General features: G+C 32.5%; 1 protein-coding gene across 14 annotated transcripts in view; it reads left to right on the top strand.

Annotated features, from left to right (window-relative positions):
• Positions 1-17472, top strand: part of Ahi1 (Abelson helper integration site 1) — a 187811-nt gene that overhangs the window by 114752 nt on the left and 55587 nt on the right. For all 14 annotated transcript variants that reach the window (XR_010041922.1, XR_010041923.1, XR_010041921.1 and 11 more), the window contains one exon: positions 2024-2079. Coding sequence is in view for 9 of the 14 variants with exons in the window: in XM_063232985.1 (XP_063089055.1) it covers positions 2024-2079 (56 nt within the window). In the remaining 5 variants the exon portion in view is untranslated. The remainder of the gene's footprint in view (positions 1-2023; positions 2080-17472) is intronic.

Raw genomic sequence — 17472 nt, 5'->3', positions numbered from 1 at the left:
TTCTGATCTGAGTTCTTTTATAGCTCCCTGAAGTTGTTTCTTTATTACAATTGTTATCATTTCAGGAATTTCAGGTATATGGCTCACATTTTCTTCTGTATCCATGTCTCCTAGGCTTGCTTGGATTGGGTTAGATGTTTGAGATTGCATTTTGCCCTTTTATTTTGTCATTTTCCTATATTTCCTAGTTTTGAGCAATGTTCCAAAGCTTCCCCCATGCTTTGGGAATTACCTGGCCCACTTTTGGTTCCCGGGGCAGACTGCAGACAACTGCTAGCTGCTTGGAGGTCACTGGGCATGGACCAGTTAGGCCCACTGAGACCTCCTGTGCATCCTCTGGTGATTTGGCATACTGGATGTGGTCTTACAGGCTGGGAGCAAGGTTCCAAAGCTTCCCCATGGATTGGTATTCACCTCATGCACGTTCGGCTAAACACATTCTTAAATTGAAACTAATTTATTTGTAGTTGTATAATCTGAGGGTATAGATTTTGAAAGTGCTTGGTTTTTGTTTTTGTAGTTCCTTTTTATTTCTAATTAAAGTAACTTTCCAATTGGATGAGAAGTTTAAAATCAATATTTAGTTTAGACCAATTTTATGGCAATATGATTACAGTAGTGAGAATACACATGTAAGATATTGTTAGTTCCTAGTCTAGTAAAGTCTGTGAAGTGGGCATTTCATTCTTTGTCCTATATACTTTGTACTATATACTTAAATTCTTACAAGAATCTGTACTACTTAAATATTTTCCAGTATGTTTTATTCATATTGTTTTAATTTGTAATGCAAAGATGATGTTAATGGAAAAAATATCTCTCCAACAGAATTACTATAAAGACTTAATACACTGGAGATGAAACCTGCTTCATTTGCTCTATATTTCCCCCCCCCCCCGAAAGATGTCATTTCTATTTTGTTAGACTGTTGAAGTTAAAATTCAAACTTTATTCATCTTTTGTCAGTGGTAAGCAGATAATCACTCAATATTAGTCAGTTGAATGAACATAATATGTTACTTCATACCTCAATAGCTAATAATAGATATTGAAATAATTTTTTAATGAAATGAAAACTGATTTTTAAAATGTTTATAGTACTTCATTTTTAATATAGTCATCTAACGTAACAAAAATGAATTGTGTTGATCTTATTTAATCCTTTATTATACCTTAGTTAAATGCTTATAAAAGATAGAAACTAACACTTAATACTAGGACTTTGGCTAGTTATTATCAATAGACATTGTAATTCTCACCTTTAATAAGTCCTGTGCAATGTCTTAAACTAATTCACTTGTTAGTTTACTGATAGTCAGAGATTGAAAAATAAATGAAACTGACACCATTGTTCACTTTTAACATGAGAATAAGTTTGAGCTAGTGTGTTACAGGTTAGGTGCAATGTATTATATCCTTAAAGGCTACTTATTACCAAAACAATGCAATAGAAAACATTAAGAACAAAAAGATAAATCCACAGGTAAGAGGATAGTTCTCAGGATTAGCACTCAGTGTTGTCATCGTAAAGGAAAGAGTCATGGAAACTTTTTTCTCTTGAGACAGTTCATGGTAATTGAATAAATAGCAGGATACATCATAGTATGAAGCCAGATCAAAGAAATTCAGACAGATTGTTTTCTTTTGAGAAAATAAGGAAGATAATAAGGTGAAAATAATTCCTTTTGTAGGTTTTATAATATTTATTTATAAAACTTGATGACCTTAAGTTAGAAATAAAATTATAATTAAAAAATTAAGCACAGTTTCTGAGCTGAGAGAAAGATCCGGCTGCATCTTAAACTATTGCCTGAACACCACTTGAATGAGAAGATTGGCTTAGCTAACCTTAAGTCAGATAAAATAGCTAAATTAGCCAACCTCTTCTCACCAGAAAATTCTTTGTGCAACTTGAAAGGATACTGCATGTAAACTATATGAGTCATATCTCACTGACATAAAAGTTATCAAAATAAAGGTATTAGGCCTAATAACCAAGTGTTCATAATTTTTCTTTCCATAGGGAATATCAGCATAGAAAGAAGGCCTTATAACCATCAGGTGAATTCAGCACCATTGGTAAGCCAATCTCTTTCTGCACTGTCAAAAGTTGATAAGAAACTATAAAATTACGCTCATTACAGGGATACATAGGCATCTACAGGGATGACACTGTAGAAAACTAGAATACCTTCCTTTTGTCAAAAGTTATATCCCTGCAAGAAAATTAACCTCGTGTTTTCTACTTAATGAAGAAAACTTTACAGTATTTGCCAAAATGTAGTAATATGCTGTTTTTTTATGTACTTGTTTGAATTCTTAACTTAAAATAGTTCGTTTTGATAAAATAATGTAAACCTTTATGCAAATTGATGTACATATGCTTTTATTAAAAATGAATGTTATTTTGTACAGTAGTATTATTATAAAGACTTATAATAGGGAAAGAACAATATAATGTTTTATTTTTCTTACAGGTTTCTTTGCTTTAACATTATAGAATAAAAATTTACCATTTAGTTTTCTTTTACTATCAGACAGCAAAAGGCATTTAATTAAAATATTGTTTGCTATGTTTAAAAAACATACATTATAAAAGGAAAAGAATTTGATCTTTTAGTGTCTGAACATATTTTTATGAAATATGTATCAATTGCTTAGTTGCCTAATATAAAGATGCATAAGGTGAGGTAAACCACATTGCATCTTAATTTTCATTCAATGTAATGTCATTTATTATCTCTTCTATACAAGTCTTCAAGTACTTCATATAGTTTACCATTTCCTAATGTGAAAAAATTTGATAATATCTTTTATAAGAAAAAAATGACAATAAGCTATATTTGCATTTCATTCATGATTAATAATCGCCTCACTAGAAAATTGACTCCATTTTCTATCTATAATAAATCTACATGACTAGCTAATTTCATGTTAATAATTTATATGTGATTGTGCAGAAAAAACTAGTGTATGAGGAGTTAGTCATTAGTGTAGTCATAAGAAGTACTTGGCTATAGTGTGTTTTTCATTTAACCTTTAGTCAGAATCCTCAGAGTAACCATTACATAAATTTTATTATTTAGGGCCAGGTGTATAGTTCAGCGACACAGCACCTGTGTGACAAGTGCAAGATCATGAATTCAAACCCCGGAATCAAAACAAAACAAGGATTAGAGTATATGACTTGGAATTTATGTGACCTAGAAAAGTAATTAATTTCTGGTTAGGTCTGGAAAAACATTTTGTTCTTTAATATTAAGAATTAAAAATTAGCAGTTAGGGAAATTTAATAATGTATTTTAGAAATATAATCAGGTAAATTATTGTACTTGTTTTTGAAATTTGTTTCATTCCCACAGGCTTTCCTGTGGTACCTGTGTTTACATTCTGTTTGGTTTATACTTCCTGAAACTCAGAAAAATACAATCAGGCATAATTTCCTTACCCTCGAAGTTAATTGCAGATCATTTCATGCTAATTAAATGATGAAGGATGAGAGCACAAATTTTGGATTTATAATTTTTATATTGTAAACTAGTGCACGTGAATTTATGAGAAATGATGTTTTTGTTATTTACAGTGATCCCTTAATGATATCGCTTAATGATATCAAAAGAATTCCTTGAATTAGGAACTAAAACTAATGCATAGTAGTTTAGGTACTGCTTGTGTTTTGGTGAGGCTTTTCTGGGTAAGTTATAAAATGATAGCTTTTAGTGTATTAGTATCATATCTACTCTGAAAAACCAGTAACTTTTCAGGTATTTTGATGTCTACATACACTCTCCAGGTAGCCTTTGGTTACCCAGGCTTTTACATGAGCTCACCTTCCTGTTGATACATTTTTCTGGGGAAGGACTAAGCTACTCTTCCTTACGTCGCTTTGCTGCAAACAATTTCTGTCAATAAAGACTTATGCAGAAGAAAATGTTTAGAATAAGGGAAAGAGGAATAAGCTTGTATAAAAATTTAACAAGATAATAATTTTAAATCCAAAATTTGTGCTTTCCTACCGTGAAAAGGAGGAATATAATACATTTAAATTACTCTAGGACCTGGGATCTGAGAGCAAATAGTGTGTGTTAAGATTTTAGAATGACTCTTAATCCTTTACCTACCCCTTGTTTCCAGCTTTTGATTTACCCTATTGCACCTCTCTCTTATTCCAAGCGCTGAGTGACTCGTCTAGGAGTGCTACGTAAACTCTAGTTGCAGCTCTTTCCCTAGATGAGGGAAATGAGTAGTGGAAAATTTCTTAAGCCTCTGTTCAAGGAAATGATGTGTTCTTGATAGTCTAAGTCGAAATCCTGAGTGAACTTTTCTGTAAACATGTGGTTATAGGGGATAGTTTGATCCTATAGCACTGTAATATAATGCAGTGTCACTTAAGTAAATATAGATTAGCCCAAGAACAAAACCACCTGTCCCTTCGTTATATATTCTTTCTCACTCTGTTTAATACACTCATTTCATTTTTGATTTTTCATTTATTACATGAGTTTTGTTTTTTGTTGTATATTTGTTGTGTTTTTTCTTTCTGATACAAATAGTATCCAATTTTTGAGATGCCTTTAATAGAAAGTGAAAAAAAAAAAATCTCCACATGGCATGTCCCTCCTCCATCAAAAAGAATTGAAGAGTACATTTTCAAGTTATTTCTTCCAAAAAATATAAATTGGATGTTGAATTATCTAAGCATACATATATTTCTAAGTTGTCACTGCATGCAGCACTTCTTTTATTATTTTGATACAAGCTTGTAACTAAAAACATTATGGAAGCTGGTCATCTTTATCTTCTGGGATTAGTGTTGTGTAAGAGATACTGCACATTAGCCTGATGTTTATTCTTTCATAGAAGCAACCTGTTTGACTGCTCATATACTATATGATACATTTTATTTTCATTGCACCTAATGTCCTAGTTCAGATTTGATGGATAATTGTCATTTTCTTCCTAAATAATATTCACTCAAGCACTGTAATTTTATAGGAAAAAAAGGCATAAGGCGATCAAAATGTTAGATTATATGAAAAGAATTAGATCATGCTTTTTTTTTTTTTTTTTTTTTTTGGTCAACTCACGACTGCCTGCTTGCAAGGCAGGCGCTTATGCCGCTGAGCTAAACCTCCACCCCAGATCAGGCCTTTTAAAGAACTAGTTCCTGCACTTGCTTATAGCTTATGGTAAATTAAGAATATTATCAGACCAGATTAATCAGAGGTCATTGTCTGAGCTCTTAAAGTCAGGGTTAAAAGTCAATAGTTAAGTCAGCCCAGGCTTAAATCCTGTATTTAAATGAAGGACTTATTTGCAAATCAGTGATAAATAGCAACTAGCATTAAATATTGTTAATACATGCTTAGTGGATTTTAAAGCTTTTTATGTTTTCTGACAGAATTAGTATGCATGTAAAATACATTAAAATATAATAAGCCATGCTGAATATAAAAGGTGTGATTGAAAAATACAGTGAATGTTTAAATTCTCTTTTAGTTTGTTAGAGCAAATGATAATGATACCCTACTATTAATCCCCCTCCAGTACTACCCTTTGCTTCATACATGCCTGTCTCACCATTGTTGCCACTTTGCGAAGCAGCTCTGGAAGTCCTCTTTCATATATTCAAGAAGTATGACTTAAATATGATGGATCTTGCTGCTGCTTCTGCATTCGTCCAACAGAAAGGCAGGCTCCTCAGATCGTTACAGTGTGTCCTCCTCCACTTATTCACCACTCTAGCAGTGTGTGATTTCTAGCTCTTCCCCAAAAGTAAAGTGACCGTGAAAGGTAAACATTTTGAACAGATTCAAAACATCAAGGCAGAACACAGTAGTGCAACTAAGACACTCATGATAAGGTATTTACAGAACTGCTTCAGAAGCTAGTAAGACCAATGGAATAAAGATGTTCAAAGGAAGGATTAATGGCAATGTGTCATTCACTTATTGTAATAAGTTTTTTTTAATTTTAGCACACACCACATTTTTATCACACTTTGTATTAAAAAATTTTTTAGTAAAAATTTTAGTAAAAAAATTTTTAGTGATTTGAAGAGTATGGATATATAAAATTCTAATATCAGTATATCCTGTCTTAATTAATCACTTAACTTTTTGTGGAAGTTTCTACATTTCAAACCTGTAATAGTTAATATTACTCCATTATAATATGCAGTATGATCCTGCAGTGTGTTTGTTGAACTAGATTTCCACTTCCAAATCCAACAAATGGATTTTGGCAGTTTATAAAATCATAGTTTGCACTTTCCCAGAATCCTGTAGATCTGCTAAAACAAGTTCAAGTAAAACCCAGATTATCTCATCAGGATTATACCAATCATGTAATTTATCTCTTTATTCATTTAATTATCAAGTTTTAAAATATACTCAGTTGATACGAGTTTTATATGTTGAGCCTCTGTTACCCATTGCTAGGTATATATGCCATTCATTCATGCTGCAGTTAACACTCCTAAGTTTTATAAGGACTACTTGGTAAATCTTTGTCACATAATTTATCAGTAGAAAGCTTTTAAAATGTTGTAGATTCACTTTGTTATTCTGAAATATTTCTGAGATGTTTATGATGTTGCTTGCCCTTACCCTTAAAGTTATTCATAAGGGGCTAGGGATTTAGCTCAGTGGTGTAAGTGCCTGCTTAGCAAACACGAGGTCATGAGTTCAATCCCCAGCACCAAAAAATTTAAAAAATAAAGTTATTCATAAATGTTCTGATCTGAACCATACAAATTAAATTTTATTTTGTGTGTCTTTTGAAGTACAAGATACCTATATTTATTTTGCAATATTTTAAGCTGTTGTTGTTAGGTTGTCATCATTACTTAACTCTTTCTTGAGGTTCACAAGATCACTACATACTTCATTATTATACTTGTAAAATGTAACTGTTTCATATATTAATATAATATTTGGGACAGTTTATGTATAAATACAGGAGTTGAAATGAAATATCTTGATTTGAAGGGCACACTTTATTTTCTCTAATTTAAAGCATTTTCCAGAAATTCATAATTAACTGAAGTGAATGTGCCCCAATGAAACTCATAAAATAGAGCCTATGGCCAATCTCTACCTATAGGTAATTGCAGGGTGGGGAGAGAACCCATAAACTATAAGCTTTTACAGCCTAAGTTGTAAAAGAACTTGTTTTTATTTCTCAATAAAGTAGCAACTCAAAGCAGTTCTATTAAAGTTTCTCTTGAAATTCAAATATAAAAGCATAACCCTTTTAAGGACACTTATAATTGTTCATAACATTTTTCTTCAGTATGTGTACATTAGGGTTTTTCCTCTAGAAATGGTAAATTATGAAATTTACTTTTATTTTTCTCCAGTAGCATACTCTGTTGACATTTAGGTTTTCATTAGTTTTTTTCTTCTATTTCTCTTTTGGCTTTGCTAAATCTTTTAACCTAACGATCTTAAAATTCTAAAAATTTCATATTACTGAGTAAATACATTACATATAGTAACAATGGTGTGAACTACATTTTCTTTTCTTTCTTTTTATGAACTATATTTTCTAAATTATCAGTAGATAATTGTACAGCATACATAAAGCAGTATCCAACCTCTGTAGATATATAATGCTGTTATAATGCATGGTTTATATGTTTTTATAAAAATCTATACAAACTATGTCTTTAAGTAGTTATTGGACTCTTTAGCAAAGTAATGTGTAAACAGCTAAGTTAATATACGAGATGAATAAGCTGATTGGACAGCACTTGCAAAAGCTTTGTCATGTCACTAAGATAGTTTGCACACAAGTAGAGAAAAATGGAATAGTTCAGAGTGCTGTAGAAATTCTTAAGAGTAGTTTGGGAGAACTGTTCACAGTTGGTAGTTGGTAAACTGGATCTTAAAGGAAGGATGGAATTTAAAGAATATGATGTTCTAGAACAGAATAACAATGTAACCAAAAGTCGTAGAAGGAAAGTGCACAGTTTATAGACAGACAGTTTGAATGAAGCAGAGTAAATAAGTGGTAGAAGATTAAGAAAGGTAACCTGGATGTGATTTATAAAGATTATTGAGTGTTACATTAACAAAAACATTCAGTGTTAGCTAGTGAAACACTTAACAGTGTGAGAATATGATCAATGGGGTTAGGTAAGTGAACTTGGAAGCTACTAAAATTCACATTTGAGGTGATACCTATCTGAATAAGGAATAATGGAAATAGAAATATAGAGGTATGAAAAGATTTAGAGATTAGAATTAATGAAAAAGGCTGTTTCCAGATATAGTGTATATTGAAAAGGTTATAAGAAGAGCCTTCATAAGAAGATACATAGAGAAAAAAAATATAGGAGATCAGGAAGAGTATAGCATCTTAGAAGCCAAAAGGGGTATGTAAGTAGCTGAAGTGGCTGTGCTGTTGTATGTAGCTAGAGTTGTCAGAACTGTAGCAGGGCCTTGAGAGGAAGGCGAATGCTTACACCAAGTGTGATGCATCCAAAGCAGTTCAGAAAGCCAATTATGAACAGAGAATGAAAAACAGAATAATAATGAATTCAGCTTTGTGAATATGCTGCCTAGTTTGGCAAGAAATGATTCTATAAGATAAATCTGTGTAGAATGTGAAGCATTTCTCTCTGTGTCTCTATCTCTGTCTCCCTCTGTCTTTCTGTCTCTCTCTCTCTCTCTCTCTCTCTCTCTCTCTCTCTCTCTCTGTGTATATATTTAAAGATGCAAAGTTAAATTTTGGGATGCTCGGTAAATGAATCATATGTAGAAATACAAATTTAGTAGTGCTGGCATTGCTGTTATTCAAACAAACTAAACATTTTTCAGAGGGAAGCAAAGCTTCAGCAACATGAATGAACTTAACATTGAAGATGCATCTGACAGAAGAGTTGAGTAAGACAGTTGGGCAAGGTCTCTTTTCTAATTAATAAAATAAGATTGATGAGACTGATCTTGAAGTCCACTTTTAAATCTAAAGTTCTGTGGATCCTTTTGAGCTGCTTTTACTGCTCTAGGGCAGTGGATTGAAGCAGAAAAACGAAGCATCCTTAGAGTGGTCACTTTTCATTTCAGTCATTCCCATCTGTCCCCGGGACTCAGAATTCACAACAGATATTATACATATAAAAGTTTTGTTCACCAAGTCGAGTAATGAATGCCCAACATCACCATGACAACTGGAAACTTTGTGCTGCTTAGTAAGAGAGCATAGGTTTTATCTTCAGTGGAGCACAAACTCATCATTACAGGTCCTGTTCTCCCCAGTACTTGATTAAATGTTGCTGAACAGTGGGATATAGTGTCCAGACAGATGTGAAATTCCACCCACTCAGGGGTTGAAGAGTTGTGCAGTACAGTGCAAAAGAGAGAACACTACTAAGACTGCCTAAATTTTTTGGGTCATTTCAAACTCTTGCTGTTTTTCTTAACACAAGGAAAGTGATATTTAGTTGTTATGTACACTGAAGTTAAAGAATAGGCTAAGGAAATCATAAATCTAGGAAAGTTTTAAAAAGCTACATGAATACTTAAGCTATATAAATAGAGAAGCTATTTAAATATTTTAGGATAGTATATGTAAGCATATAAAGCCAAAAGAAATTAAAACTATTAAATTTTAGGCTCTTGTTGAAGTTCTTGTTAAACCAGTGAGATCTACACATTGTAAATGCTGAGTACAGTGCTTAGCACATAGTAATCTCTTAGCTGTTAGCTATTAATGTTTTACCCTAAGTACAAAGTGGCCTTTTTATCCTTCATGAATTTCGTCAATTTATTTTTGATCTATTATCCAACCTTTCAAAATTCTTGTGAATCTGGAGTCTTTCAACTGCAAAAATAGCTCTCTTCAAAACTCTGTAAAATTGACAGCTTTTAGTCTTATATTATGCTTTGGTGATTACTTTTTTCTTCCCCCAAAAGCAAAATAAGATTTGATTCACCTTAAGGAAGCATTAAAATATTCCATATCAGAAGAGAAAACTTGAGCCGATCATGTCATAAGATGAAGAAAACGCGGGGCTGGGGCTTTAGCTCAGCAGCATAAGTGCTTTCCTTGCAAGTGTGCGGTCGTGAGTTTGATCCCTGGTACCGATAAAAACGAAAAAGACAAAAAAAAAAAAAAAAAGATAAAGAAAACATTTATTGGGAAAAGAAAAAATTTAACATTCAGTATTATGGAAATATTTTTCCATTTTGGAAAAAATTTAAATTTACCAAACTTACTCCCTGTTTTCCTGCCTAGATAGACATCTGTCATCTATCACTACCAGTTTTCTGTAGATTATGTTTTTGGCTGCATATGGGTTTACAAAGTTCCATCTTCCATAATGTTCTGTATCCTGTCATCATTTCAGTGTCCCCAGTAGTGAGTTCTATCTTTGACAGAGATAGTAGCATAGCATTCTTAACATAGTGACACTGTGATATAGCCACATAATTGGATCACAGATTACTTAGATGCATAATAATTAAGTGCATAAATTTCTAGCGGAAATAAAATTCAGTATGTCTTTTGATTGAAGCTTTATGAAAGTTTTCTTGTCACCCAGTCTGTGACTGGTAGTATCTTATGGAAATGTGGGTGGACTTCGCTAGGGGGCACATGTTGGATTCATAAATGGAATTGGAGTATTTCCATGTTTGCTTTAGAAAATATGGTCATATTTATAGCTGTAAGTGTTCTACAGAAATATTTTACTATAAAAATATTCCCTTATGATAATTTTAAGAACTTAAAGAATTGAATAATAATAATTATATCTAACAGTTATTGGGTACTTCTCAATATCAGGCACTGTGCATAGTTTTTCAGTTGTTTCATGTGACTGTTATAATTCTGTAAGGTAAAGGTATTATCATTATCCGCATTTGTCAGTGAGGAAACTGAGGGAAAAGGTTTTTATGGGTCACCTAGAAACATTTAAATCTAATGTGCTAATGGCATTATGATAGAAAAGCCAAAATATTAACTCCGAGAGCAGAATCAGCCTACATTAATAAACCGTGTTACTCAGTGGCACAAGGCAAACATTTTTGGAAATTGGGAGAAATTCAAGTAATGTTAACAGCAGTTAACACTTAGGAAACAATTTATAGTTGTTTGAAAAGTCTGCTTGCTGTGTATTACCTCATCTCAGTGTAACTTTTAATGAGATGAGGTAGAGCATATAGTAACAAAAACTAAATAGCTGAGTGCCAAAATGATAGCTAAAAAGGGTCATGAAGACCTCGGTTTGAAACATAGTCTAGTATAGATTCTTTCATCTTAAAAAGTCTGCCAGGGAAGCTATCTGAGAGAGTCGATTTGTACCGTATTTCTTAGAAAATATCCCATCTGCACACTAAGAAGTTTCAAACAGATAATGATTTGAGGTTAGTGGATAAAATCTTAGTTGATTTCCTGGGAAGTGTGGCACTTCAGTTTTAATAGCTGTGGCGTGCGTTAAAGATATGTAAGTAGCAGAAAGTAATCTGGATGTGAGAAGAGGATCTTGGGGTTTGGTGGGAAGAAAGAGGCCCAGAAGCTGTGGTTTTTCTAGTGCACTAGCAGAGTCACCTGTGACCTTGAGAAAGGAAATTACAGACACCTGCTACACCTCAAACTACGCTACCCACATGCCACAGACAGCTGTTTAAAGACAGGAGTGAAGGAATGGAGAAGGTAGTTATGAGTGTCACCCAAGAGTGAGGTGATGGGGCTTCATTAATAGCTAAGCTTGAATGATTTCCCAGCTGATGTTCTAGTTTTAATTATGCTTTTCTTTCTCTATTCTACTCAAAAAAATCTTTAGAATAAGTACTACAGCTGTTGATATTTGATAACCTAAAGAACCTAAAACTCAATATAGCTCAGTAAACTCCTGTCTTCCCCAGGGGCTTCACTGGTCCTTTCCACTTTTTTCTGTCATTGGTAACTACAAGCTGCCTGTTGCCTACCAGCAAATCTTGGTGACTTATTAGGTTTTTTTAGTTCTTTCCTGTCTCACATGTGTTACTTTTTCCTTTCTTTATATGTCCATCGTGTAACCTCTTTTGTCCATTATTATAACCGGAATTAAGACACTGTTCTTTGACACAACACGCTATGGCTTCTTCATGTGTATTTTTACAGGTACTGTTGCTTTATCCATCGTAGGCCACTTCACCTCTCATAACAACCATTATTGTGATTTTTATAACAGTTTTACTTAATTATAATTTATACAGTATATATTGCATTTTTCAAAAATCTATATTTCAGTAGTTTTTATTACATTAACAGAATTACACAACCACCACAGCCATCTATTTTTAAAACATACTATTTACCCCCTGCCAAAAGAAATCCCACATTCATTAGCATACATCTCCTACAATTTCTTTATTCCTGTAAACCCTGATAGCTACTAATCTGTTTCTATCGATTACTTGTACTGGGCATTTTATATAAATAGGCTTTCTTCACTTAGTGTGATGTTTGTGCAATGTTCAGCCTTTAAGCTTTTATCAGAATTTCAGTCCTTTTCATGGCCAAGTAATGTATCATTATTTGGATGTATTACATTTTGTTCATCCATTAAAAACACTGGTGGCCATTTGAGATGCTTCCATTTTTTAGATATTATAAGTATTGCTATATGCAAGTACACATATAATGTTGATTTTGTTGTTGTTTCATAGTCATAGTCAACTCTCTAGGAAAATTTCTGCATTGTACAGTAACTATGTGTTTAATATTTTGAAGAACTGCCAAAATGTTTTCCAGACTACCTGAACCACTTTAAAATCCCATGAGTCATGAATGAGACTCAAATTTTTCCACAGTCTCATTTGTTAGTATCTTTTACTATTATAGCTATCCTAGTAGGTAGGAAGTGGTATCTGATAATTTTAATCTGCATTTTTCCATATTAACTAATGATGTGAGAATCCTTTGAGATGCCATATGAATGTCTTCTATGGAAAAATGTCTAATTCAGATCTTTTATCCATTTTTTAATTGAGTCAATTATATTATTTAATTATATAAGTGGATATATTTTTATGTATCATATTGTGTGTGAGATGTAGAGCTTAGTTTACTGAACTTAGAAATCAATTTCTATTTTTGACTTAGAAAATTTGGTCATATACATAGTCATGGTTGTTCTGTTCTTATATAATATTCTTCTATACACTATTCTTCTATAATATTCAATAGTTTTAGGAATCAAATAGTAATTACACCTAACTTGCTAAGCACCTACTGCTTGCCACACATATAATATAAATACATCTATAAATTATTTTAAAATATATAATTATGCAAACTATATGTAAATATGCCCTAAATTTATACATCTAATTTAGCTAATCTCTTTCTTAGAGACTTACATACTCTAGATACAAGTCTCCTATTGAATATATGACTTGCAGTTATTCCAGCCTATTCAATGGTGGTGAACCTAAGGCATGCATGTTATTCTTTTCTTTTACAACAAAAGATGTTAATGTATGAGTTTCTTTTTCTAAATTAAAACCTTACTATTCAGGTTTAAGTGCAATGTTAGCATTTTGGTGAATAAATGGGCTTTGAGTTGCAGTTTGGGAAGTCATGTCTAAAAGATTCATCACTACTATCGATTATCTTTTTTTATCATATCCTTTGAAGTGCAGAATTTAGAAAATTTTATAAAGTCTGATTTATCTATTTTTTTCTTTTGTCACTTGTGCTTTTTATATTGTATCTGAGACACTGTTGCCCGATCCAAGATTACAAAGATTAAATGCCATATTTTTTATAAATTTTATACATTTAGCTCATACCTTTAGGTCTAAAATTAATTTCAAATTTTTGCAAATGGTGTGATATAAGGATTTAAGGATTCCATTTTTGTATTTTTGCTGTGGCTGTCCTGTTGTTGCAGCACCATTTGTTCAGAAAAGTGGATTTTTTTTCCTCATTTAGCAGTCTTGATAACTTTGTTGAAATTCAGTTGATCATAAATGTAAGGGCTTTATGTTTGGACTTTCAGTTCTTTCACAGTGATCCACATGCCTGTCCTTATGTCAGCATTATATTGTTTTTATTACTATACTTTTGTTGCATTTTTTAAGTGAGAATGTATCTTCTAACTTTGTTCTTCTTAGAAACTGTTTAACTACTCTAGGTCCTGTGCGTTTTATTAATAATCTTACAATGTTGTCTCAAAGTTTTTCAAATCAATTTTTATAGGAATTATATTGAATCTTGTATTAAAATACAAAGACAATATTAAACCTTCTCATTGATTAACATGGACTTTTTGATTTATTTAAGATTTTTTTCCCCTCAGTATTGGATTGAACCTAGGGCTTTCACAATGAACCTCATTTCTACCCTTTTTTTAATGTTTATTTTATTTTATTTCATTTTTTTTTGAGACACGGTTTTACTAAATTGCCCAGCAGAGCTCAAACTTGGGACTCTCCTGCCTTAGTGTCCCAATTTGTTAGGGTCACCAGGATGTGGCATCATGACCAGCTCATTTTATTTATTTAACTCTTTGGAAATTTTTCAAGATTGTTTTGTGGTTTTCAGTCTGTAAGTTTTAAACAACTTATTTTGATACTATTGCAAAGAGTATCAAACATTAGTTTTATATTCCAATGGTTCATTACTCAGATATAGAAATATAAGGGTTTGTTAAAATGTTTATCATGTGTCCTGCGAACTTGCTGAATTTATTAGGTTTGCTTAGTTTTTTGTTGTTGGGGGGTTTTGGGGTGAGTTCCTTAAGGTTATCTATATACAAAATCATATTGTCTGCTACTATGGTACTACAGCTTCCTTTTTAATCTCGGTGCTTTTATTCATTATTCCTTTCTTGCCTAATTTTTCTTTCCAGTACAGTACTTGCTGAAGTAGCAAGGATGAATGTCTTTTTGTCTTATTCCTAATTTCAGTCTTCTGCATTGTGATGTTAATTGTATATTTTTCTAAAACATAACCTTTATCTGTTTGAAGGCACTCTTCATTAAATGTTCTTATAAGAAAATGATGTTGCCTAGTCTTAAAAGTTTTTTCCATAGCAAGTTGTTGGTATGGGTTTTATCCTTAGAACTTTTAATGTGGTCTCTTAAACTGATGGATTTCCATATGTTAAGCCCATTTTATCATTCCTGGGAGAAATCTCACTTGATCATAGTGTATAATAATCCTTTTAATACATTATAGATTCTGTTAATTAGTAGTTTGTTGAAGATTTTACATCAACATTCATAAGGAATACTGATTTGTAGTTTTTTGTTATTTTTTTCTTATTATCTGGTTTTGGATAACACTAATATTAACCTCATGGAATAAGTTGGAAAGTATTAATTTCTCCCTTTTTGGTGAAAGATTGGTATTCTTTAAAATTTTAGTATAACTCAGCAGTGATGCATCGGGGCCTTTGGGGGGAAGTTTTAATCTCTATTCTTGCAAGTCTGTTCCTTTTGATGCCTTATGTGTATCTCTCCTGGAATTTCTCCTTTTCATCTAGAATGTTTATTCTTTTAGCATAAAATTGATAATATGTTCTCTTTATTTCATTTGTTTCTCTGAGCTCAGTAGCAGTGTGTCCCCATTTTCATTCCTGATTTTTATTGACTTGAGTCTTATGATTTTTTTACCCTTGATCAAGGTAGCCAGTTTTTTACTTAAGCACTAAGATGATTTTTAGATGATGAATTTTCCAGGAATTCAGTTCTACATTCTAGGGATGTAAAATAAAAGAGAAGTAGGGGCTGGGGATTTAGCTCAGCGGCATAAGCGCCTGCCTTGCAAGCATGCAGTTGTGAGTTCGATCCCTGGTACCAATAAAAAGGAAAAAGACAAAAAATAAATAAATAAATAAATAAAATAAAATAAAATAAAATAAAATAAAAGAGAAGCACAAGAGTATACAAATAAAGAATTATAGCAAAAGGTAAACTTACTTGTTTGTCTATTTTACCTTTCAAGTCTGGCAGTTTGCCTTATATATTTTGAGAGTGTATTAGGTACACATATGCCTATAGTTACTTATATATCCCTGTAGGTTGATCCTTTTATCATTGTAAAATGATGTCTTTAGTGTCAGGTTTTGTTTTAAAGACTTGGGGTGGGGGTCTTTCTGAGTGTTTTGCTTTGTAGTTTAGGCTGGTCTTGAACTCATTCTGTAGCCCATGCTGGCCTCAAACTCAGTGATCCTCCTACCTCAGCCTCCAGAATTCTGGGTTTACTGTTGTGAACCACTATGCTCAGCATTAAAAACAATTTTGCCTGATATTAGACTAGCGCTCCAACTCTTCTTGTTTCTTTTCAACTATTTTATGGCTTTAATCATAAATTTTATTCATGCTAGTAATTTCTTCTTTCAGTTTACAATTTTAATCTATTTGCATTAGATGTAGTTACTGATTTGGTAGAATTAAATACAGTTTGGTTTTATTTGCCAACATATTTTATATATTTTATTCATTTCTTCATTAGTCATTTTTTGGAGGTTAAAGTAGTGATTTTGTACCTTAGCATTTTAATCCTCTTTTCCGAAACTTTTTTCAATTCTTAAAATACTCTACTTTGAATTAATGACAACTTAATTTTAATAATATATAAAATTTTTGCTTCAATGTAGTTGTTTTCTCACCTGCATTCTTTGTGCCATTATCATGCAGATTATTTCTTCATGATATTGTAAGCCAATGACTGTATTTTGGCATAGTCTTAAAGGTTTTAGTCCTTGGCCAGTTGGCCTCATAGTTTCTGAGCATGTAGAAAGATGGTACAACATGGGGGAAAGCACATGGTAGAGGAAGCTGCTTTCCTCATGGCAGCCAGGAAACAAACAAGAAAGGAAGACACTGCAGCCCATAGTCCCCTCTGTGGCCCACTCCTAGAAAGGCATCTTACAAAGTTCCTCCTTTTAAAGATTCTGTCACTTCCCAACAGTGCCGCATTCTGGGAACCAGTGCCTTAACACAGAGATCTTTTGGGGAGATACTTATGTAAACCAAAGCATTCTGCCTCAGTTCAGAAAGCTGATGTTTGTCTCATAATACAAAATTCCTTTAGTCCATCTCTGAGAGTTCCCAGAGTTAACTATTCTGGCATTGCTCAAAAGTTCAAATCCAAAGTTTCCTCTGAGTCTCAAGTACTCTCAGCTGTAAGCTTCTATAAAATTCAAAACAAGTTACATACTTTGAAAGTACAATGGCACAAAGTAAGCATTCCATTCCAGTAGGAAAGAATAGAGCATGAGAAAAAGAAATCAGACCAAAGGAAGGTCAGTAAAAGGGTATATTTTAGAACTTGCTTGATAAAATACTAAAGCTTCCTTATAAGTTAGTATATACATGGTGATTTGCAGTAAAAGAAGGCTTAATACAGGTTATCTTTATGTATTTGAGCTCCTGTAACAAAACACCAGAGCCCAAATAATCTATAAATAGTAGAATTTTTTCTTACAGTTCTGGTAGCTAAAAGTCCAAGACTAAGGTGCTGGAAAATCATGTA

This window comes from Cavia porcellus, unplaced genomic scaffold, assembly GCF_034190915.1.
Source record: "Cavia porcellus strain 051 isolate PalLab524CR breed Dunkin Hartley unplaced genomic scaffold, mCavPor4.1 scaffold_22, whole genome shotgun sequence".
Taxonomy (NCBI): Eukaryota; Metazoa; Chordata; class Mammalia; order Rodentia; family Caviidae; genus Cavia; species Cavia porcellus.
This window is presented reverse-complemented; position numbering and strand designations above follow the sequence as displayed.